Raw genomic sequence first — 27,273 nt, forward strand, 5'->3', positions numbered from 1 at the left:
TCATTCTTAGCGATTTATCCAAACAAATAAGCAAACATCGCTAAGAATGAAGTCGCGAAATATAATTGAAGATCAAACGAACTTACCTTAAGTGAAGTTCGATCACAACAATTTTATGAGCGACTTCATTCTTAGCGATTTATCCAAACAAATAAGCATACATCGCTAAGAATGAAGTCGTGAAATATAATTGAAGATCAAACGAACTTACCTTAAGTGAATTTCGATCACAATAATTATTATATGAGCGACTTCATTCTTAGCGATTTATGCTTACTTGTTTGGATAAATCGCTAAGAATGAAGTCGCGAAATATAAAATGTCGTTTTCGAAAATACCATTACTTTAGCTACAGTTTATAAATCTTGTTAATTAAAATAATGTACGCCTTATATTCTACATAATTTAAAACCTTCCAATATTGCGGTACTGACCTCAGAGTAAGTAGAATACTTCGTACAGAGGAACAGGTACATAGCAAAATGTTAGTACATAATATAATATTACAATATTCACGTTTTGTGAGATTATACCATTATCAATTATTAAGAAAACAAACAAATTGCAATTATTATAATGCATTTCTCACGAAGTGCATTTTGTCATTTTGAGAATTCAATTTGTAAAGTAATTGGAACCACGTGACTTTATTACTTCGAAGAAACTCTATGCACGATGCATTTGTGTATTCTACTGGAACCGTACAGTTTTGCCGTGATTTAACTGTCCAAACTTTTCCCAGGACAGTATATCCAGACATGTCCGTCTTGGTTCTTATATTTTCAAACGTAAAAACATACAAACTTCTTCATTAATGTAATCAGTATGGACGATGATCAGTAAGGAAAACTTTTGAACTATTGGTGCTTGAAAACTCATCGTTCAAAAATAATATCAAAAAAACTTAAAATAATATCCCTTTTTAATAATGCGGAATTGGTTAAAAAGTAAGAGTTATTTTTTTAAACAATTTAGATAATAATATAATAAAATTATCCGTCACAATGACTTATATTATACTCCCGGCGAAAAGAACTAGCACAATTATCGTTTCACTTGTTTTACAGTAATTATTTTTTAAATTAGCTGCATAACATAGTCTAAATAGCGTTCCTAAACTGAAGACGGCTAGTGTTACATAAACATAAACGATGCCGTATTCTACTGCAGTCTAGTACTGGCCTTCACGCGTCAAATTTACGAGACGTATGCTTGTTTCCGCTGGAACTCACAAGACAGTAATATGGTGCCTCGTTTACATTAAATGTTGGCCGAGAAAAAATAAAAGAAGTTTAGAAACGACAAAATAGAAAAGTGACGGAGGTAACGTAAATCTGTCTCGAGGAAAATGCATATTATTATTATTATTATTATTATTATAAGCCTAAACTGTCCCACTGCTGGGCAAAAGCCCAAAGACTTCCATGAGGAAAAGGCATAACATTTTTAAATATTTCACGTTTCAACATCATACGTCCAATGTCCATATTATGTAATAATATTTTAAATGTATTATATAGTGCCCGACCGAAACTGATTTTTCAGCCGAAACCGAAACCGAACTTTTGGCCTTACTCGCAGTTTCAGCCGAAACCCAAAACCGAAACTTGGTAAAACATTCAAAATTACGATTATTTACTGAAATTTATTGATTTTTCACATAAATTACGAGTACAACTTTTTAAACTAAAATAAAAGTACCACATTTAATTTTTTACTTTTTGCGACATTTCTTAAAATATGTACATATTATTAATCTTAAACTCGAGTATGAAACTTTTTTGTTCTATGTTCCGTTTTTTATACGAGTGCGACTTGATCAACAAAGAAATTGAACGCGCTTAGCGCACACTAAACCGGTTCTAAACGTATAAACACGCTTATAACACTCAATTGCATTTTACCAACATACGTGGTCCCATCCCCATCCCATCCCATTTTATACGTGGGAGAGCCATGCTTCGGCACGAATGGGCCGGCTCGACTGGAGAAATACCACGTTCTCACAGAAAACCGGCGCGAAACAGCGCTTGCGCTGTGTTTCGCCGAGTGAGTGAGTTTACCGGAGGCCCAATACCCTACCCTATTCCCTTCTCTACCCTCTTCTATTCCCTTCCCTTTCCTTCCCATCCCTACCCTCCCCTATTACCCTATTCCCTCTTAAAAGGCCGGCAACGCACCTGCAGCTCTTCTGAAGCTGCGAGTGTCCATGGGCGACGGAACTTGCTTTCAATCAGGTGACCCGTTTGCTCGTTTGCCCCCTTATTTCATAAAAAAAAACTAAACTCGCGTTCCCAGCAAATCCGTTTTTTATCTTCTAAACGCCCAATATTCGAGTTTTAACTTCATAAAACACATTTAACCCATCAAGCCCCATAAGAGCACCGGTTGTCCGGTGTCTCGATTTTCCACGATCGAAGTATGTTCTGTCAGTGTAGTGTTATGACTAATGACAGATCGAAAAATACTGACGAAAAAATTGTTAGGAAGACAATTTTCACAGATGCGTTTGGTTAACTTATATTTTATGGTTTCTTGCTATTTTGTTACTAAAACAACCTCACAAGGTTCGAATATTATAAAAACGTATAAAAATCATCGCGTGACGTAACGTAAACTTAGATTCATTAATCGCGATTAAAAGAAGAATGTAAAATCTATTTGAAACAAAACGAGATTTACGTCGCAATATGTAAAAGAATAATGTAAAATCTATTTGAAACAAAACGAGTAATACGCGTTCATTGTTCAATGAGAACTTAGTTTAATAAAACGAAATTTAAGTGTGATTGGTGAAATTCCCCTTAATGTATTATAACGAAGGGTTACCCTAAGAAACAAGAGCAGAAGTTATTTCAAGTCATTTTATTTAGGCGCGATAAGAAATAGAAAGCGCTTAATGTACACTAAATCGGTTCTAAACGTATAACGCGTTTATAGCACCAAATTTCATATTACTATCATTAAACTTCATAAAAGCCGTTAAAGTCCTGTCAGTCTGATGTCCGAAAAATCATATACGAAAAAAAATATGCGTTTGGGTAGTTAATGTATCGTTTCTTGCTTTTTTGTTGATAAAATAATGTAAGTAACTCTAGACTCCAAAATGATAAAACAATGTAAAATCATCGCGTGACGTACATATAAACTAAGATTTATTAATCGTGACCAAAATAAGATTATAAAATCCATTTGAAACAAAACGAGATTTACATTCCCGTAGGAACGCGTTTAATGGGAACTAAGTTTTATAAAACGAAGTTGTGTGATTGGTGAAATCCTCAATTAGACATTAATGACGTACCACTGAAAACACAATCAATTACAGTATATTATTTTTATGGGAAACATGGACACGACCGCGGTCGAAGTTCTTGAAACTTGCAGTTTTTTGCTCCAGAAGGCGTTTTGCCACCTGAAAAATATACTGAAAGCCGCAAGAGTGAAGCTTACGGAGAAGTGGGTTAGATAAGATTCTAGCAGGATAGGAATGGTCTAAGAGATTGCGTGTCCACAGTTAAAAGTTAATTTTAAATGTTTAATTGTCAATGTCAGTCTGACAGACTTAGGTACAACACATTTAAAATATATATTTATCTCTTTACACGAGCTTAATCGAATCAGATTATGGGGTACAGATGTAGATGGGGTATTATCTATAACTTGAACCGTGAACTTTGTACCAACTAACTAATCAATATTCTACCTTGTTAAACCTTCCCTGGACTCCCACAAATATTTCAAGACTATAATTAGCAAAGTTTAGCCGTTCTCGAATTTTACGAGACTAACAAAATTTATAATTCAGTTTTATTTAAGTATATAGAAGATAATAATTATGTAGAGTTCCTAGGAGTTTCCCTAGGAGTTTATCGCGAAAATTTTATGTTTTCGTACGCGTTAAAATTGGAATATGTTTCTTTAGTTGATAAAAAATATATCTTAACTATCATTGCCACGGTTTATACACCATTGGTCATATTTGCACTATAACTCACAGCGAACTTGACAAACAGACTCTACTTTCATTGAGCCAGCAAAAGTCAATATTCGAACGGTGTAAGCACTAACACCATAATAACACGGTTAAGGTCAGTCAGATTTTTGGCAAGACCAGAACCGCTGATTGCGTTACCTTGAAACATCTAAGCTATTTCCCGCTGCGACCTCGGGTCATATCACACCAAAACGCGATTCGGCGTTTTTGAATCAGCGTTTCTTGATTGACTACACACTGAGAACTTTATTGTAAGAGCACGCCTAGCCCACGGTTTCATTGCGTCGTCACAGGATCAGATTTATGCAATGCGACGCAGAAATAGCGTCTAAAAATCATTTTAAAAGAGACATGCTGTCCTGTTAGGACCGGGACATATATTATTATTCGGTCGGTCTATATTAATATTAATACTACTGTGTTGTTTGTTCTCGCATCTTGCAACAATTTGGTAAATTTTTACCGTTACAATGCTATAAATTAAAATCACAGCTATAATTTTTAATCGTTTTTATCTAATAAAGTGGGCTTGGATTAGCTAGGGTAGAGTTATTTTGGAATCGTTTATACTGCGCTGCGTTACCTCAATATAAACTGACCCTAAATTTCAGACGACAAAATGTTATGTAACACATGGTATATGGAGGTATACATTCGCTCTACTTTCTGTAAAGGTCAGAGTGTACTTCTATGTCAACTAGTTTTTGCTTTGGGCGCTTGATGAACTGGCTTATTGTAACACCTTAGTCGCGTCTTATTTTTGCATGTTTGAATTAAAACTGCATCGTTATTTGTATCCCTACTAATATAATAAATCCCAAAATGTGCCTGTCTAAACCAATTTTGCTGAAATCTGGTATAGAGATGAAAAGGGATTAAACGAGTTTTGGTGCAACAGAGTTACGGGCGTAATCTAGTTTAATCTTTAGAATTCTAGTCTAAAAATCGTCTAAATAGATACTATCAATATATATACTGCACAGTTCCGAATACAGAGTTTGACGATAAATATTATGTCTGTATTTCCGTATAAATGTTGGTCTGTTTAAGATTACCTCTTTTAGTTTAGCGATTTAACTTCTGTTTATATGGTTTTATAGCATAGATATAAACAGAACACAAAAGTGATGTTAAATAACACGGCACGCTTATTACTTAACTTTATTTAAGATTTTGCTTATACTTCATAAGCAAAAGTGATAAAAAAAATTTTGAAGTAGTGAAATTTCAAAATACTATTGTTCCGTACACAAATTATTAAAACTCACTGATATTACAGCTTTTCTCGTCAAAGTCTGCGCGTTCACCAATAAAAAGTCACCAATGGTCGTATATCCTCATTTCGAGGGCACATAATAAATCAACATATCGAGCGAAGTCCAGTTCCGATATCATCTAGAGGGTAAGGCCAAATTAGCCTCGAAGAAGCTTGGTGTTCTTAACAGAGCGAGACAGTACTTCAGTCCGGAACAACGCTTACAACTCTACAAGGTGCAGGTTCGGCCTCATATGGAATATTGTTCTCATCTCTGGGCAGGGGCGCCAAAATACCAACTGCCCCCTCTAGATCGTATCCAACGAAGGGCCGCTCGAATTGTTGACTGCCATAGTGTTTCAAACAGCTTGGACCCCTTGGAATTATGCCGAGATGTAGCTTCACTCTGCATCCTCTATCGGTTGTATCACGGGGAGTGCTCTGAGGAATTGTTCGGAATCATACCACCTGCAACTTTTCGCTATCGTCCCACGCGAAAAACACACCATCCTCATCACCTTGATGAGTGGCAGTCTTCCACAGTGCGTTTTTCGCGTAACTTTCTGCCGCGCACTGTAAAACTCTGGAACGAACTGTCACGAAAAGAGCGTATTCCCTCTTAAAAGGCCGGCAATGCACCTGCAGCTCTTCTGATGTTGCGAGTGTCCATAGGCGACGGTAGTTGCTTACCATCAGGTGACCCGTTTGCTCGTTTGCCCTCTTATTTAATTAAAAATATATATATTACCAGCAAACTAGTTGAACAATCTATTCATGATTCACGAGAATATTTCAATATAGTAACAAGGAAAATGGTACATAGATGGCGAATCTTCGTTATTTTGTCAAATAAATAATAATTGTATTTATGAACATAAAGGTCATAAATGCGAGGAACGTGACAAATAACACAATTTTTAACCCAGACTGGCGCAAGTGGGTCTAAGGCAGGTCGCATACGCACGTTTTCCGGAAGTATTCGATTTCCTAATGTGGAATTGCGATTTGGAATCACGAGACTAGCGCAAACGTTCGTTTTTTTTCACGCGCGAATGTGCCTTATGCCTGTTTGCACTTGAAACGTACTAATAATAATATTGTAAATGCGAAAGTTTGTCTGTCTGTCCGTCTGTCAGTCTGTCTGTCTGTTTACATCTGAATCGATTTGGCTGAAATTTGGTATGGAGATATCAATGTGAGTCCTGGACAGGACATAATATGATGAATCCCGGAAAAATGTACGATTCCCACGTTAAATACGAGTTTTGGCGCAAGTAACTTGCGTCTGTCATCTATTTATCTTATATCTTTAAACGAGCAATTCTTGTATATATATATATATATATATATATATATATATATATATATATATATATATATATATATTCGGCTCCAATATAGGGGGTTTCGGGGGCGATAAATCGATCTAGCTAGGAATCATTTCTAGAAAATGTCATTTTCATGGGATACCGAGCGAAGCTCGGTCAAACAGCTAGTTATTATTAAATGTAAAACATTAAAAGAAATCATATTTCTCGTTATTTTGATTAAAATAACTTCTATAATTATGGCATTCATTGCATGAATGAAGGTCGCAATAATTAAATCTCTTTCTCTCTTTTCTCGGTATCTAATCAGTGTTCATTTCTTTGAGCTATATTCATAGCAATTTTCTAGCAATTCATATGCAAATTGAAAATACGAGTAATATTTTCTTGTTTTTAAGTATCTTTTAAACATACATTTTGTCCGTGACTTTGTGCATAAAAAATGTCGGTAATAAAGTTAATTATAAGAGTCCGTCCACAATTAAATAGCAGCACGACGATGCGATGAATTTTGAAATGGGCCATTGAAGACTGAACTTTATTTACTACATAAAAAGATACTCGTTGAATTGACAAATTTACCGAAAGCAATGTTCGGCTGTAATTCCAATTTTAAATGACTCAATTAATAAAAAACCCGATGATAAGTCTCAAAAAAATATTATTGAACATAATATTATTATCATTAAAAACCTTATTCGAGTACATTTGCAGACATTCGATTATTTTTCTTCACTTTTACCCCACAAATTTTAAATGCTTTGCCCGTTTTTCATCAAACATGTCTTCCAACACTCACACAATAAGTCACCTTTAACAGACAAAAACAAAATTGAAATCGCTTCATCCGTTCAGGAGTTATGTTACATACAAACACACTCATCAAGTTTGACATGAGTGGGCTTGTTTGCTCCTCTCTTTAAGGGTTAAAATGCATTGACGTGTCAAGTTACGATGTGACGCGACCCTAACCCTAATCGATGGAGCGTGCGCCCTACGATCAAGTTCCTGGGGAACTTCCTATAAAATCTAGGCACAACCCGCTCTTCCGGTAGATCCTAGACGCACCGCGCGGCAGCCTCCCGCGTTTCCCTTTTTTTTATTTTCCCTTTTCGTTATGCACTCTTTTGTTCTACGATGAAAAAGTGATCAATTAAATTTTGGAATTTTATTTAAGTAATAAAATTTAAGTGAACAAGATGCCAAGCGTGCAGTAAGTGTTAAATACTTAAATAATTTTTTGTTGGTGTCCAATGTAAAATAGTTTTCTTTTTTTATGAAACAGTATTTTAAAGTGAATATTATCCGAGTAATCTAATTTAAATTTTCTAGACTCTAAAGTTTTAGTTTTCTGTTTTTATAACACCATGTTGATTGTTGAAAGTTTTAAAGAAAATTGAAAAACAAATGATCAATGAAAATACGTTCTACGCATTTTTCAAATAAGAATAATAAGAAAAGTTTTACTAAGTACCTATTATGGTTGGTGAAAATCAGTTCAAAAAATAAATATTTGTAAACCTGTTGCGTTAATTCTGTCACATATTATGTGTGTACATTGAACATACAAAGCACATATTATTGCAGTATACAATGAAAAAGATGATTTTTTTTTTTCATTGAATCGGTTCCGAGAATTTCGACTGATTTTAATAAAATTTTTATAGTTCCGGTTGTATTTAAAATATACAACTAGATCACGAGGATGGACAAAAAACTCAGGATTTCTGTGTTGAAAGGACGCATATTTGTAAATAAATTAAATTTACAACCAATAAAATAGACCACTAAAAATTACAAAACGGAAATAGGTAGTTTGCTTACGCTAGACTTGTGTCTATATCAACGCATGTTCAATGTACTAAGATCTGGATGAAGATTGATGGTTTGTTTGGCTGTTGTCCATCAAAAAGCAATTTCGTTGATAGGTACGGTCGCCGACAAATCCGGTGTACCACTTTTCGTTAGGAAATAAGATCAAAACAAATTTTGCAATAATAGCACTATTAGAGTTATTATTATTATGATTAGAAAATATCGTGATCAATAGGATATCCTGTTCCTGCAATGCTTTCTCGCTTTAGCGATGGTGGTGCTCTAGCACCACCATAAGAAATACACAATCAATAAACAAAAACTTAATCCTCTATAATAAAGCTCAAGGGGACTTAAGTTTAAATATTTGATGTTTTCCAGTTTTTCTGTGCGATAACGCAAACAATAATAATTTATGAAATTGTATTCGTATTATTTGGTTTTTCAATATTTTAATGCAATTTTATTTGAAAACGTTACAAATACTTTCTTAAAATCACAGATATACAGGGTGTAATAAAAATAAGTGATAATACTTTAGGGTGTGTACGTATTCCTTGTAGAGAGTTTACTGTGAAAGTAGCAGCACAGAAGGACCAAATTTTTTATCACTTTTGTATGGGAAAACACGTGACGCTCGGGCCCTTGCCCATACAAAAGAGAAAAAAAATTCGTCTTTCAGCGCTGCCACTTTCACAGTGAACTCTCTACAAGGAATACGTACACACCCTAAAGTATTATCATTTATAATTTTTGTTTAAAGTATTATCACTTATTTTTGTTACACACTGTATATCAAGATATTTCTGTGGTTAAAATATTATGTTCGTTTTGGCTTATTGTAAAAGCTGATAAGCCACATTTCAGCTGATCTTACAATGTGTAATCTTCAAACTAAGTGACAGTTGGAGGTCTCCTGGGAGACGTTTGAAGATATCATTCTGCAGTTTAAATCTTAAAAGCATTGCATTTGAATACTGCCTAACTTTGTAAGCTTTCGAAAACCACATTGTTAAACCGTATATGGAACATAAACTTATATTTACAAAGATTTATATGATTTTTTTTTATTTTTTAAGGACTTTGATTTTCTTTCTTTTTGATCTGATGTGATTAAGACTCTGACACTTCTTGTCGGGGGGTCCAAATGTCCAATACATCAAATCTCGGTTCAATTTAAGAGTATTCCATTCTTACAACCATTAGGAACATTGGATGTGCAAGAGCTTTGTGTTATGATCACTCAGGTTCCCGTATACTGGAAGGCGAACAAATTCTGTCGGATGGCGTACGTCATGACTGATCGTAGGCTGCAGAGCCCGATCTAGGGGTGGGCAAACCCAGCAATTGCCCGGGGCGGCAAAAATGAGGGGCGGCAAATTGAGGGCGGCGCGGTGTCGCGTCGGTGGCCTTCGTACGCGAGTCCAACTCGCACTTGGCTGGTTTTTGGGGCGGCCCATTATTTTGCCCGGAGTGGCGAAATAGCTGGATCGGGTGCTGGTAGGCTGGCCTGACCAAATTCGTTTTGTGCATTTCTACGTGAGTGCACAACTTTGGTCAGATCGGCGTGCGATCGGTTTAACTGGTCTCTCCGTATACAAAGGGCTCTATACATAATACATTGCATATCGACATCAATTCCGCCTGCAAATTCTCTCCAACAATTGATTTGTGCAATCAGTGCAGCTTATGCTAATTCTATGGCAACAATACGAGCATAATGTCGATCGCTTTACGAATTACATGAATTTGTATTCGTTTATGCGACGTTAGTATAATATTTGCAATAACTCAGTAAAGATCGATTTTAGTCTTACGTCGTTCACACGCGCACCGTAAGCGCTGATGGCACAAGATGATAACATTTAAGGACGCTATCACATTTTTTCACAAATATCAGCGATTTTCAGGTAGTCACACTGCAAGAATATTTTGGTTTCAAATGAAAGATAATATATTCATCTCCACGTCTATACTATAAAAATGTTATAGCCGCACACAAAATTGTCACATAAATATTTTAACCATCACAATAATCGCAAAATATTTAAAAAAAAATGGGGTTTGATTAGGTACCATTATAGCTAAATACACTGAACTAAGGAAAATAAATATACAAAAAAAATTGTTGCTTATTTAGTCCCCTATACGAATAGCTAAATCTAAACATCTATACATCTATACATCGGCGAGCGTCGTTACCGCCACTGTACAAGGCGCGCTGATATTGAACGTTATTTTAATGTCCTTAAGGTCGATATTCATACTGACCTGCTAATTTTTGACATAATTTTTGTGATAGCGTCCTTAAATAACGTTTGGATGACGCGTAGCGTATAATATAGCGTAGCGGATATTTCATACATGTCGCGGTCGGCGCCGACAGTCAGCGAGCGGTCAACACATTTTGTTTACCAAATAGTATAAATCCTTTATCACATTTTGGTGATAGAGGCGTTCGGCTGAACAATAAGAGATCATAAAAGAAAAGAAAAATCATATTTGATTTTTCTTATAGTATGTCCTACGACTCGCCTTGGCTCAAGCGTTTCTGTACCTACTTCCAGAATAAATCAGCAAAATTAATTAAACATTTTTAACTACAAAACACTTTTCTTTGTATTTTCTAAGATAAAATCAAACTCGTACCTGAAGCGGCGCCCGATAGTTCTCAACTTCGATGGCCATTCATGCTCTCGGAGATAATTAAAAGGTATCTCTATCCCTTTTGTTCTTTTAAAATTAGAGTGAGATATGTGTATTGATCTCGACTTGAGCCTTTAAGCTTAACATCAGCATATCGGCGACTCGAGTGCCTCTTCATCGACAGACACTTAGACATTCATAAAATAATTAAAACTCTATAAGCTTTTGATGCCCTGACATTGTATTTTCAAGTTTGAAATAAGTGTGCTTCATTTATTTAAAAGTGTTCTGAAAAACTTGTTTTTAAGGTTATATTGTTTTAATATTTTACCACATTATGGCATTATACTGTGCACTTTGAAATGAGATCTTAACGATATTATGCACTATGCACTAGCTTTAAAAGCATCTGTGGTTTGTGGTAAAATATATTGCTAATATTGCATTACCACTAAAAAAAATTCTTCTATTTCGCGAAGGGCACAAAATAGAATAAAAATCTCAATTAATAATATTATAAATGCAAAAGTATGTTTGTTTGTTGTCTTCTGTCAGTTATATATTTACGGTCAAACTGCTGGGTTGATTTAGATGGATTTTGGAATGGAGGTATTTTAAGGGCCGGCAAAGGACACTGGATAGTTTTAATTACGGCAAAATGTGCTATTCCCGCGCAAGAAACTAATTTCTGCGCAACGGGGAGCACGGACAATACCTAGTATTATAATGTAATGTTTAAACAATAAGTGATATTATTTTTTATTAAGGGATAAGATAGGAACTGCACTTGCTATTTCATCGCAGGAGAACAACCGTCGTAACTATAAGTTAGAGTGCGCTTAAATGACTTTTGAAGCACGTCCCACCTCTCAATCGCGTCAAGTATCAAGATGATTGCATTGTGCTAGCCGCAACTGTAATTTATTACACGCGAAATAATCAAGAAAGTTTTTGTATTGTCTACGTCGAAGTTTTAATTTTATTTCTACCAAAAGCTCTGTAGATTATAAAGTTATTTTCCGGAGTGGCTTGCTCTAGAATAAAAAGGCTTAAAGAATAAATTCTGAAATGCTAGACAGACCGGAATTTTACACCTACTTAGATTCTAGAAAGACCAATTGCCCTTAAAATTACCCTTTACTACAATGGGTAATTTGATCGCAATTCTAGAATCTAGAAGGTCACGAACAACGACCCCTTGTTATTTTGGATCATTGGTATAGAGATAGGTCTTTCTAGAATCTTGTTCGATTGATTTCTTAATTGCATAGTTACAAACTCAAATTACACAGTACAACTATCACCCACTTAAGACAAATTTTGTTTTGCTTCAGTTATTTGGAATCACGTGTACACGTGTAAGTGAAAAAGCTTTACATTATGTAAATACCTTGAAAGCATGATCTAGACCTATTTACCTGTTGAACTTGACTTTATCCAGCGTTTGTGCATTAGACACCTTTTTAATTGCTATAACTTTCCCTCTGTAAAGTTATAATTGAGAGCAAAGTTACTCAATCACTGCAAAGGTGAGTTGAGTGTTGACGCTAGGGAGAAAGGTAATAAGTATTCCTCACTTCTGTTATAATTATCTCTTGCTATATTGCTATACATTTAATATTCAAAGATATTTAGGAATTTTAACTTTGATTTGTGACATATATGAAGGACTTTGAGCATTTTATAACCTCGAAGTTGGAGACCAAAAATGTATGGTGTTCGACATAAAATATCGTAATTATCATCTCACTTAGCGATGCATGCTAAGTACCCTATTGAAATTTGTCATCCAACCAACCATCTGTATTTTCACGCCGTTGGTATCTCGACATCTAAAATGTGTGGGGCTGTAGGGTCAATAATATGGACCAATGGTTTGATCACGTATAAAATAGTTGTGTTTGATCATGTTATATATATTTTTTTCTTATTTCAGGTCGCTGCCGAAGCTGTGCAGTCAAGAAGAAGAACAGGGGCGTCCGCCTCAAGGCGGCGTGGTCACGTTTGAGCCGATACAGCATGACCACGACTTCTGCGAGAGAGTCGTGATCAATGTAAGTAACTATTTTGTAAACGTGATCAAATTAATAAGTACGTGCGACTAGCCCACCGAGGGTTCAGTATCTAGTTTACATTAACTTGAAAGTTCGACTAAGACTTACTAACCAACTTAAAAAAAAAAAAACTAACCTTACTTAAAAAGACAATTTTTGTGATATTTTTGTTATATAAAACTGTTACTCGTGGTACAGAACAATTTACATAATATGGGTAAAGGGGTCTTATTGATTTTCTTGACAATAATTATCCCTTTTCGGAGCAAAAACTGTATTGAATTTTTAAAGTTAGTACAGATTTTTTCTAAAGAATTGTTTGATTAGATGATATACAAAAAGGTTACCTTCTACTATAAAAATCTCGCATTTCGTAGAGAGCACATACAAAATGACGTTATACAGTACGCAAACCAAGGATAATGATACATGTATAACTAATTTAGTTCATAACTCGTAAACGACGTTCACATAACATAGCTTATATAGCAACATAATATATAAGTTTCTAACAAGCAGCCTTTCAAGGACACGCATAACTTGAGAAAAGCAAATTAATTTAATAGAGGAAAACTACAACATAGTCACGGTCAAAGAAAGTACCTTAATATGGGTTCACATGATTAACTAATGCTTACATCTGTAAGCATTACTTATGTTTCCTTGAGTGGATACGTGTTACAGTCTGTATATAGTGTACTAGCGACCCGCCCCGGCTTCGCACGGGTATAAAATATAGGCTATGTCACTATATGGCAAAACAACGTTTGCCGGGACAGCTAGTACATAATATTATCAATAGGTACTATAGATGACGCCTGCCTAAGTTATTTTCAAAGTACGTACCACATTTCAGCAAAAATCAGTTCAGCGGTTTGGGCGTGAAGAGGCAGTCGACAGACAGACACACTTTCGCATTTATAATATTACTATGGATATTAGACTGCTTGCCAATTGGTCAATTTCGTACAACTAAGTAAGCAATCAAAATATTATTATTTGTAAGATTTGACATAACGCGTATCCTTTTATTAAGGACACGAGTGGATGAAAAAGTTACTAACATTTTACAATACTACTCTGCCAAGAAAGTACCGGAAAGGATCAATAATACACAAACTGTTTGTAATTCATCCAAATTTATTTTATCACCTTTATAAAGTATGTTCCTTCAGAAACGATACACTAACGCCAACGAATAATCCAATCATCAAAACATTTTTTTAACGCTGTTTCCGGAATTGAGTTCAGTTCTCGCCGCAAATTCTCCTTTATGTCTTCTACCGATTGAAAACGGGTGCCACGAAGTGGTAATTTGAGTTTAGGAAAAAGAAAGAAGTCGGCTGGAGCCATATCTGGTGAATATGGTGGTTGTTCTATGGTATTTGTTGAGTGTTTGGTCAAAAATTCTTTCAAAATTATGGCCTTGTGCGAAGGCGCATTATCGTGGTGCAAGATCCAACAATTATCTTTCCACAAATCTAGCCTTTTTCTTCGAACTAGAGATCGCCCAATAGTCGAAATTCGACCTTACTCGCAAGGACATTAGGACTACTACCAATATCTTGTAAGAAATATTGACTTCATCATAGTTTTTGCAATTCTTGTCTCTGGGACTCAGCTGATCCCAGACTGGCCGTTTAAGCATTGTCTAATAGTAGGTATCTAAAATTAAATAAAAAAAAATCCATTTTCAATTTGTCAACTTGTTGTCAACAGACTTCAACCATAAATTAAAGAATATAATTCGTATGTATGGGCTTGTCACTCAAAAATCTGTCATTTTTCCTAGTAGTAGTGTCATAGTGTGTGTAACGTTTTATTTGTTAAAAATATATATGATAAAAGCATAATTTTAAAATAATATTAGCTCGATGCACTCCTTCACCATATAAACTATAACTGTGCGAAATTTCATGCACCTACGTTTCCCCATTTTTTGTAAAAAGGGTTACAAAGTTTTTCTCTCACTTATTAATATATAGATTTTGAGTCATTAACTCCTTCACTTTTGCGATGTTAACTTCAGTTGCAGACGTTGATGGTTGATGGCCTACCAGAGTGAGGAAAATCTTTCATCACATCTCGACCGCTTTTGAACGCTTTATATCACTCATAATCATGTGTTTTTGATAAAGTCGATTCACCGTAAGCCTTCTCTAACATTTTCAGTGACTCCCAAACACGAAATTCCAATGGCGATGCAAAATTTAAGACAAACTCTTTGTGCGATGTTTTGTCCATTATGAAATTCGCAATATACACTAGATATGTTAAAGCTAAAAACAGTACTGTATTAATATATATATATATATATATATATATATATATATATATATATAAATAACAGATGCAACTCAAACTCCGCGCCAATATGGAAACCAAAAACAAAAAAAAAAAGAATTTGGAACCATAAACACATCATCCGTTCCCGATACTTTTTTGACTGAATGTTTTACAGCAATTACTCATTTTTAGGGTTCCGTACCCAAAGGGTAAAAACGAGACCCTATTACTGAGACTTCAATTATGTCTTTCCGTCTGTCTCCAGGCTGTATCTCAAAAACCGCTATAGCTAGACTTCTGAAATTTTCACAGGTTGTGTATTTCTGTTGTCGCTATAACAACAAATACTATATAATTATATATACTACTAAAATAAAGTTAATATTTATGGGGGGCTCCCACACAACAAACGTGACTAGATAAGAGGTAGGCACTTCAAATTTTCACAAAAGCCTTATATATAATTATGTGTACTTTAATAATTAATAATTTAATATTTAAATAAAATAAAGAATAAAAAACACAATTCCCATACAAAAAACACAATTTTTGCTTACTTTCGCTCTATAGCGGTACGGAACCCTGCGTACGCGAGTCCGACTCGCACTTGGCCGATTATTCCCTTATAATTTGTAACTTACGTACTTCTGGCTAATCTAAACTAATAATATTATAAAGCGGAAGAGTTTGTTCGTTTGTTTGTTTGTTTGTTTTGAACACGCTAATCTCAGGAACTACTGGTCTGATTTGAAAAATTATTTCAGTGTTAGATAGCCCATTTATCGAGGAAAGCTATAGGCTATATTTTATTACGCTAAGACTAATAGAAGCGAAGAAATAGAGGAAAATGTGGAAAAACCGGTTGCGGTCTACTTCTTATCTGTACCGGTTCGGTACAGATAAGAAGTAGACCACGTGAAGGATCATATGCTATTTTTGTGGACAAATTTTTATGTGAAATATCTTATTAACGCGGGCGAAGCCGCGCGGAATGTCTATTGGGCTATATATTTTATACCCGTGCGAAGCCGGGCGGGTCGCTAGTATTATATATACACATAGAATCCACATTTTTTTATTTTAAACGATCCTAAAGCCAGGTCCATTTATGCAATAAAACGACAGTTTTCAAATTTGTTAATTACCCACTTTATTTACTTATGTCTTCAAGTTGCATTTTGTGTCTATCAAAATTATCGTTTGCAACTTAAGAAGGTCCCAATGATACTTTTACAGATTATAGAGCAAACGTAAAATTTGATTTTCTTCCATATAACAGTATAAAGTTGAATTGTACGCCAAGTATTTTCATTCAACGCACGAACTGTTCAATACGCCAAATCAAACATTGTACTAACTTTGAAGGCGTTAAAACTTTTCATTCAGTAATATTTTATTCTGAGGATTTACATGTATTCAACCTACTTGCAACAGCTGCTAGTAAGTTGTTTAGTGTAAATGGTTAGTTATCTATTACTAATAGAAACTCGGTTGTTTTTGTGTATGTCCCACATTGTCTAGTCAATTTAGTTGAATTGACCAGTCATTATGTATAATAGCTATTTAATCACTATGACTGTAACATATGTAGGTACTTATAAAAACCACGGAGGCTGTTTTTTTTCAACAATGGTGCGGCGTTGCCAGACTTCGGCACGGTGTTTGTGTGCGTACGACTAGATGTATGCGAATTATAATTGCATAAGTTGATAAAAAATTCTATGCTTTACCGCGGCAGTCCCCGAGTGCCACACGTATTTTTTGTTGTATTTTTCGACCGCAGGCGAAACTCTATCGATCGGTAATTAATTACTTACACTTACCTAGCGTTATAACTAGCTTATCGTTGGGCCATTATTATTGTAATTATTATAATTGAATAGGGTATGCGCCAACCTTGGGGAAGAGCTTAGCAATAAAGGGTTTTTACTGACCTACGTCGTAAGTCTAAAGGGTTTTTTTATGCGAAAAGGAATGATTTTGAGTCTCCTTTGTAATGGTTGGATCGATTTTTATGCAATTTACCACCTATTTTACTTTTAATTTTTTTTTACAATTTAACAATTTACTTTTTCTTCTACGCTATAAAAAATAATATCTCTGTTTCTAACTGCCGCCCTTCAAAATGTATGCCAGTTCCAGTTCTTTCGTTTGCGGGCACTCCTGCCTGTACCGCCACCGGCACGCCAACGAGATATCTCACTCTCGAGATAATTAAAAACTACTCGTCTCATAATGTCAAAATCTCGAAATTATCTCAACAAAACTCTATAAAAATGTGTTATATCAATGATAGATCTACGCGAGAAATTTTTTTTGTCATGCTAGGGTCAATAGATATGAAGAGACAAACCATCAAACATCGAGAAAACATGTAGAGTGAGATATCTCGTTGGCGTATGCTAGGCAGGCAGGGGTGCAATCAATTGTTTTAATATTATCATTGGTTTATCTCATGTACTTTTACGTACATAATAAGTATTATAATAAATACGAAGGGCAGATTATTATAGAACATCATTTAAATAGACGTACCTATATATAGCTATAAATCCAGTCATCTTAATGAGTGATTGCTAATAATTGCAATCAGTGCTAATTCAATCCTGGATGTAGATAGATCTAGTTAATTGATGCACAATGTAACTTTTATGATACACAATGTAGCTATGCATTTGAATATTTTAATGTATTTCATCCATAATTATTATGGTGACAACGAAAATCAAAGCATAGTTTTTATTGCAAAAAAAAAACAAGTTTCAAAACTTTATTTCATTGAAGTAAGAGAACAAAACAAGTTATATTTAACGTTATAACTCATAATGATCTTGTAGTATTTCCTTCTATGAAAGTATTGGAGAATATTGCTATTCCATTAAGGGTTGGACCTCATCTGGCAGCACGGAATCGCATTTGTTCCGCCTGTGCTACCACGTGCTGCAGTGTGCTGCCGCATGCGAACGCGCGCTGTCGCATTCCGCAGACAAAAAAGGCGATCGCGATAGCAAGTGATCGGCGGTGAAAGGATGCGTTAGCATGCTATCGCGCGCTTCAGCGTTCCGGAATCTCCCTGCCGACCATTGCATTTTGTCCGTGATTCCGATCGCCTCGAAGATTCCGCCGCGTGCTATCGCATTATGCTTTCTGTCTCGGTCTAGCAAATGGCAGTTCTAAGCGACAGAAAGAGAAAGGGCGACGGAAAAAGGCGATTCCGTGCTGCCAGATGAGTTGGACCTCATCTAACCTCCCTAAGCTTTGCATATGTGTACCTTACAAAGATTTATTTCGTTTCGACGGACATAGGAAACTACAGCTTATATCGCAATAACAACTCAACAAGAGGCTTATTTTTCTATAAATAATGTTTCCTTACACAGAATAAAATTTTCATAAGAATATCCTAGGACCCAGGTCCTAGGATCAAAGTATTCTCCTAGGAGAATACTTTGATATAGCTCCGTTCCCTAAGCGGGTTTTAAAAGTTATTCATAATTAATTATAAGCTGCTCTTGTTATTAGTAGTTATTTAACAATTCATCGTTCTCACGATTCGATCCGATAAAGAAATAGAGAGCTCTCTATTTCTTTATCGGATCGAATCGTGATAAAGATGAATTGTTAAATGACTACTAATAACAAGAATAGCTTTCCTTGACAACTTAACAATGTTGGATTTTATGACTATCGTAAAAAAAATACACTTTATGCATTTAGGACTGTAATTGCGACTTCATGTTGGCCGATGATGACATGTTTGGCCTATCTACCGAATCTTACTATATGACTATACGCAACACTTGTTGAAATTATGACAAAAATATCTCTATAGACTTCATAATCTCTTTAAGGTCACTGTATAATTCAAAATTTTTGACGTAGGAGAGCCATGCGTCGGCACGAATGGGCCGGCTTAACCAGAGAAATACCACGGGCTCACAGAAAACCAGCGTGAAACAGCGCTTGCGCTGTGTTTCGCCGAGTGAGTGAGTTTACCGGAGGCCCAATCCCCTACCCTTTTCCCTTCCCTACCCTCTCCTATTTCCTTCCCTACCCTCCCCTATTCCCTTATCTACCCTCCCCTATTACCCTATTCCCTCTTAAAAGACCGGCAACGCACCTGCAGCTATTCTGATGCTGCGAGTGTCCATGGGCGACGGAAGTTGCTTTTCATCAGGTGACCCGTTTGCTCGTTTGCCCCCTTATTTCATTAAAAAAAATGTTTGTACCATAGCTGTACCACAAGTAGGTATTAGGTACCTCGTCGTTGAGGCATTTTTCTATGTGAAGCTATATCTAGATTCATGTGTGTCTGCCAGTCTGTCATTTACATCTTTATCGCCCAAACAGATTTTGCTGAAAGGTATGGAGATACTTTTAGTCCCGGGAAAGGACATGGCATAAGTTTTATCCCGGACAAATGCTATGTTCTCGCGCGATAAACGAATGTTGGCGCAATGGCGTCATCTAATTGAATATATTATATTAATATTGAAGCGCGTCGTATAAAACAGCCTTTGTTTAAGAAGTCATCATTATTTTAATTTCATAATTATTATTTGCTTCTATTTTCATCTTAGTTTATTTTTGTCTCCTCTTCACAACACACTGTGAATATTCTCAACATTTGTTTGATAAATGACAACGATTTAATGTAATTTTTTTCACTGTGAATTTTCTCAGGCCTATAATTTTCACAATATAGTTTAATTGTTTATTAGTATCAGGTTTCTTTTTTCGCAGAAATACCATAATTATGTATAATAACGATATTTTTTGTCACAGATTATTAAAAAACCAGCCAAGTGCGAGTCGGACTCGCAAGGGTTCCGTACAGTTATAGAGGAAAAATGGGCCAAAATTTGTTTTTTGTATGAGAGCCCCCTTATTGTTTAATTATTCATTATCGAAGTAGACATATAACTAAGGCTTTTATGAAAATTTCAAGTGCCTATAGCTGTTGCCATTATTGATAACAACCAAAAAAGGCCAAAAAAATAATGTTTGTTGTATGGGAGCCCCCCTTAAATATAAATTTTATTTTGTTTTTAGTATTTGTTGTTATAGCGGCAACAGAAATACACAATCTGTGAAAATTTCAGAAGTCTAGCTATATTGGTTATTGAGTTACAGCCTGGAGACGGACAGACAGACGGACAGACACCGAAGTCTTAGTAATAGAGTCCCGTTTTTACCCTTTGGGTCCGGAACCCTAACAATCATAAATGTTTTGTCCTTGCAAAATGCAAAAATTCCGTGTGACACAAACTGGGAAAAAGTATTTATTCGAGATCGGAAGATATAGCAAATTAGGCTGGATGCAATTTGAGACCTAGGCATTCGATACGACACTTGGTTCAATTAAAGTACCTAATGAACGGGGTTTCAACCCTCTTGAGTGTTGTGACGTAACAATTTCAGGTCGGGCAACATTGTCGACGTTGCGATACAGGAATTGTAACAATTTAAGAGGCTACATCACGCTACATAATACAGTAATCCGAACTTAGATCGACCTTCAACGAGCTGATTAAATAGAATGAAAAATATTTTATAACAAATTTAGTTTATTAGAAAATAGAGTTTCTAATAGAGTTTCACTTTCCTCAAGTTTGCCACACTTATATACGATTACTTTCTAGAAATTATCCCTTACCACTAAACTAAAAATTGATGCAATAATGGTATTTTTTGTTAATCATTCTTTTGATAAATAAAAATGGTTTGTCCTGGATTATTTTTGACAAACTATTATTGATCTATTTTCTAATACTTATACAAGAGTTATAAACATTTCTCATTATCAGCTCGGTGAAGGCCGATCTAAGTTCGGATCTTAACGATATTATATCACACTGGTCCAAGACGTTATTATTTTAAGAAGGTGAAATTCCCGTCGAATACCAATGTTTATACTAAACTTAAGCACAACTAAGTTAAGCTGTTGTCATAATATTTTGTGTCCGCAATGCATGGTATGCGAAAATCTGGCCTTCTGACTCGAATTTGACAATTCAAAACATAATCATCTTAACAAAAAATGTATTTTTAACCGACTTCAAAAAAAGGAGGTTATCAATTCGACCCGTAATGTACGTAATATTTCCAAAACTGCCCAGTTTTTTATATATGTTTGTCTATAATATTCATATTGTCGGTTTTATTTTTCGAAAAAATAAGTATGTATTAATCAAACAGCAGGCAAAAACTTTATGGAATCCGTAGCACGTTGCACCCTCTACGGCGTAGCAGGGGACTACGAAACACATTTTTAAATGCCTTGTCAAATTATATAAAAAATATGTACGTAGAACCCAAATTATTACATAACAAGCGCAATTTCACGTGTTCTTATAATAAGTAATAATTATTATTACAATAATATGTGATTATGTAAAATGCTTATACAAAGCAAATTCTTGTAAAATACAAATTATCATAATATTAATTTATCATTGTTCTTTTAAATAGAATGCTTTCTTGCATATTATTGACGACCTCTGTGGCTCAGTGGTGAGCGCGTTGGTAGCTCTAGCCGGGGGTCGCGGGTTCGAATCCCGCCGACGGAACAAAAAGTTTTCAATGTTCCCGGGTCTGGATGTGTACCTATTAAATATGTGTATGATATAATAAAAATCTTAAATATATGTATAGTATAAAAGTATTAAATATATTTCCGTTGTCTGGTACCTGTAACACAAGTCCTTTAGGTACTAAGCACGGGGCCAGACTGGCGTGGTGTGAAGCGTTCATAGATATTATTATTATTATTATTATTATATTATATAATAATATATGTAATTAACGGTCACAATATATCATTAGACATGTTGTGACTGACTTGTGCCCGTTTTATGAAATCTTTGACTTATCATAATATTATACACAACTTGAAATATACATATGGTCCATTTTTTTTTTTACGATATTTAGTAGCATAAAATCATGATATTTCTTAAAGCTTCCTGATACTTGTCATACTTTATTACCGCCAGTTCCGAAGAGTCGGGTTACTAACGGGACCCAGTTAGTTTAACTTGAGTTACTTCGCTAAGTAACTCTATATGACGCCTCGTGCATGCAAAGATGAAACTTTTCAAAGTTCGTATTTTGAAATGCTTCACTTTCTTGTTGTACGTATTCTATAAAGCTAGTAGAATACTAGGGTATATTAAATGTAAATATACTCTCTCGTTAAAAGCGTAATAATATTTAATATATTTGGAAATACATAAGAATTATTATTGTAGCCATTGTAGCCTTATAAACAACCTAACTGAGATAAAATTAGCTTTTTCACATTAAACCTTTTGACAGATGTAAAGGTGTTCACCAGTGTAGACAAGTAGGGTAGGCTTAAACAACAGAACAGGATAGATCCTGTCAGCTCTCACGACAATTCCGACATTCGTGACCCATAAACAATGAAAATGTGCCTTTATTCCACGCTCGAGTTATTATTTCATTGAGAACAATATAATCTTAGCCTTTTCTATCAGTTGTTTTCTTTGCTTATTATATAGCGACCAAAGTGATTTTACGCTTCCAATACTTTGGTGCGTGTGGCTTTTTATGCGTGTCGTCCTGGGTTTGATTCCCAGGTTCGAAAATGTTGTTTCTAAGTTTCATTAGAAGAATGCAGGTTTATCACCTGATTGTCTAACAAGTAGAATGATCTATGTGTATTGTGTAAGTTCAAATGAAATATTGTCAATTCTACTAATCAGATAGTGTGAAATAAATAATAATATATTCTATTTTCTGTATCAAAGTAACTAATTTTACACCGCCAATACGGATTTGAATAATATTTTCAGTAAACAAATCGAACTGCAGCAAAACAAATTAGGTCACGCTTCATTTTGCTTCGCAAATGTTTTGACATTTTAAATGAAGCCAACTTAATTAAATCGAACTTAGGAAAAGGGTTCCCGAATCAAAATACCTGGCTTTTTCCATTTTAAGCAATAATGAATAAAAGCATTCCTTGATTTATTTTCATTGAAGAAAAGTTTGGACTATGAACATTGTTTTAATTATTTTCTCTGATGTTGAAACGTAGATTTTTACAATTATAAATAGATATTTGGAAGTCAAATTTTAAATTAAACAAGAAACAGTACACATGCATATTATAGTATTCATCAAGATTATCAATATATTTTTATGTTTTACCCCCAACGCATTGTTCGTTACGTTTGAACCGACTTTCAGGCGGGCCGCATTCATACGTTTTCCGAATACGATTTTCGTTTTCCGTATTCGAAAAACTGAATGCATGGAATCAGTAGAAATAACATTACGTGCCGCGCACGATCGTATTTCTCCGCACGTACATTTTCAAGTACGTTCGGCGCGTTCGCGCGTGAAAACAACGAACGTTTGCGCTAGTCTCATGGAACTCCGTTCCGAAAAGTAAAGGTCGTAAGTCCCAAAAATGTTTTTGATGATTACTTAAAAATTAAATACAATACTAATATTTCCTTTAGCTATTATTTTATTAAGTGTGTGATTGTAGTAGTACAAGTCATTAAATGAATGTTAACTCAATAAGTGTAACATATATTTGTTGAAAAGCCTAGAAATATTCACAATTTAGAAAAATATAACTTTCGAGTCAAAATAAGTGAATCGTGTTTTCCGTTAGGCAAATATCAGATAAATATATAATGATTAAATAAATCTCAATTTCATTTAAGTCAATCGTTTTCCGGGATCGTAATACTTATTAGAAAACACAGTAAAATTTGGCAGCCCGCTCTTAATTGACTGCAATAATTTCCTTTCTCTGGTCACCACACAGACTTATCCAGTCATAGTACTTTAGGTATGTTACCTAAGTTATATAACTATTCTCAGCACTTCCCCAAAGCATTGCAGTCTTGGTTTGTGGTGTCAAATGTCTTCGTACCCAGTTATTGGAATTAGAAGATCAGAACTACGTAGACATTTAATCTATGCACGAACTGGACGCCTGGGAAATGGATTATATCAATATCTTGACTTCATACATCTTAAATGGCTTTATAGATCTTAGTTAATTATTCAATTCTATAGAAAGATTGGACTACGAATACGAGGAATATGTTTGATCGCATTGAACGTGTTTAAAAACTACTCGACAGATTTTCTGGAAAAACCTTGGTTCTTCACCGTGGTTGTATTTTAAAAAAATATAGATATCAAACATCAATCGTGCAAAATGAAAAGCATTTTGCACGATTATATATTAGTATTTTAAAAGCCTGTAAATGTGTCGTCATAGTATATAATATACTATCCATATTAAATACAGGTATATCTTTTAGTATAACAATTATTATAACTTTTACTTTGACTATAGTCTACTAATCCTACTAATATTATAAATGCGAAAGTCCTTTTGTTTCTTACCTTTTTATGCCCAAAACGCTGAACCGATTCTGCTGAAATTTGGTATAGCGATACTTTCCGGGAAAGGACATAGAATACTTTTATCCAGGAAAAAAGTACAGTTCCGCCGCGATATACGTATTTTGACGCAAGCGTCATCTAGTATACTTACAATAATTATGACGGTACAGTAATTTCCCTGCCACAAACCGTGAAATAGGACGGGCGTGAACCAACAACTTGATCCGTCACTTCCGTCATTTGCCGATAATTTTACGACCAGATATTATTGAAGTGTTTCTATTCTGAAGTATTCCAAATGTGTCCATCGTAGACCTTCAGATTATTTTTGTGAGCACCCTTTTGGGAAAGGAAGGAAGAGTAGAAGTAGTTTATGCATTTTCGAAGTGTTTCTATTCTGAAGTATTCTAAATGTGTCTATCGTAGACCTTCAGATTATTTTTGTGAGCATCCTTTTGGGAAAGGAAGGAAGAGTAGAAATAGTTTATGCATTTTCGAAGTGTTTCTATTCTGAAGTATTCTAAAAGTGTCTATGTCTATCGTAGACCTTCATCTTATTTTTGTGAGAACCCTTTTGGGAAAAGAAGGCAGAGTGTAGAGAGAATGCACGCACGTACTGAGTTGCTCCTAAATCTAGGCGCTTATTAAATTATTATCCTTGAAACCCCGCGCCTATCATACAAAAATAATATTTCGTTATTTTAACTAACCGAGACTGAAGTGGATCTGCTTTACTTTACTATAATTATTATATTTTTTTTTTGTCTCAAATGCCTGATTTAAAATCAGCTTGCATTTATAGATGGGACTTTAGGTTAATTGATTTAGTTTTAAATCATTATTCTGCATAAACTCTTGGTTCATGTTTATATATAATAATAATAATAATATCTATGGACGCTTCACACCACGTCAGTCTGGCTCTGTGGTAAGTACCTGAAGGACTTGTGTTACGGGTACCAGACAACGGAAATATATTTAATACTTTTATACTATACATGTATTTAAGATTTTTATTATATATTTGACAGGAACTTTGAAAACTTTTTGTTTCCTCGGCGGGATTCGAACCCGCGACCCCCCCAACTTGAGCTACCAACGCAAGCGCACCAACTGAGCCACAGATGTAAATAAATATGGTATAATATGATTTATTCAGCCATAATTTGAATACAATAAGTATTTTCATAGGACCATCATACAACAATTATAAAATCCATTATACATAAAAGCATGCAATGCATGTAATTTCAGCGAATTAAAATCATTATGAATATTGAAATGTATGACTTTATGAACGTATTAACATCTATTAAAAATTATTTTAATTCATGTAGGACTCTTATGATATAAAACATGTTTCTAATAATCCAAAAATATTTTCAGTGATTTTTTTAGGTTTGACGGATTTCAAAAAGGGTTTTTAAAGTCGCGGGTCGAGAATGCAATACAAAAACGATAGTAATTAATTATTTTAAACCAAGAGCATTGCAAAATTGTCATGAAAAACCTGAAAAAAATATCACGAAATACCGAACGGCTACTTTGCTCCACCTGATAATGGTGCGCAGCAAAGCATCTTTCAAAGCAGAAAATATTTCTTAGGGCCAACCCACACGCACCACCATAATAACACCACAACCACACCACGTGGTCGGGCATATATATTTCGTATTGTAAATGAACTGGACTGTTCACACGTAACACATTTTGCAGTCGTCGACCGCTTGTGTGATACCGACCACATCGCAAGCACAAGCGAACTGATGGCTGACCACATCGCAACCACAGCGTTTCGTCGATGCAACGACAGTTCCCGCACACTGCCTGCGCTCTTCGCCCCCTCCGTATCATTGACTTTCGTGCGTAACCCTATCGAAACTACTGGCGACAACGCAACCACGTCGACATTTTGTCGGCACCACAACGCAACTACAAAAAACTGCAGCGTAACCACTGCTTGACGGCATTTTGTCGTTGCGTAGTGGTGTGGATTCAGACCGCAACGCGACGCGTAGATGCATTTCTAAATTAATATGGATTTGACAGATTCGCAAGACGTCTGACGCAATTGAAATCTGTCAAATCCATACAAATTTAGAAATGCATCTACGCGTCGCGTTGCTGTCTGAATCAACCCTTAATGTCATTTTTTGAAAACACAAGTCTACCAGGCCGGGCTTCATTGTATGTGATTTTATGGCCAAATGAAATGTCACAAACCCTCGTCACAGATTAATAAATAGTTACTAAAACTCATTTTAGTCAAAAAAGAGTTACAACTTTTTGTTTGCCGCTGTCGAAATATGGATCAGATACACAGTTTACGTATTTTATAGATTTCTAACACTTTCATCAACATTGGATGCATCGCTATTTCTTGGCGTTTCGCCAAGTGTCAATAGTTATTTATTTTGTTTTGTTTCAAAGTGCACTTCAGATAAAAAGTAACTTTTTGTTTGATTAGTATTAGTTTTCAGTTCTGAATTCTGATATATT

At 35.1% G+C, this 27,273-nt stretch overlaps 1 protein-coding gene across 10 annotated transcripts in view; it reads left to right on the top strand.

Annotated features, from left to right (window-relative positions):
- LOC121738490 (potassium voltage-gated channel protein Shaker) overlaps positions 1-27,273 on the top strand; it is a 348,407-nt gene that overhangs the window by 297,795 nt on the left and 23,339 nt on the right. For all 10 annotated transcript variants that reach the window (XR_006037296.1, XM_042130564.1, XM_042130563.1 and 7 more), the window contains one exon: positions 12,978-13,095. Coding sequence is in view for 9 of the 10 variants with exons in the window: in XM_042130564.1 (XP_041986498.1) it covers positions 12,978-13,095 (118 nt within the window). In the remaining variant the exon portion in view is untranslated. The remainder of the gene's footprint in view (positions 1-12,977; positions 13,096-27,273) is intronic.

Source organism: Aricia agestis, chromosome Z, assembly GCF_905147365.1.
Source record: "Aricia agestis chromosome Z, ilAriAges1.1, whole genome shotgun sequence".
NCBI classification, from domain to species: domain Eukaryota; kingdom Metazoa; phylum Arthropoda; class Insecta; order Lepidoptera; family Lycaenidae; genus Aricia; species Aricia agestis.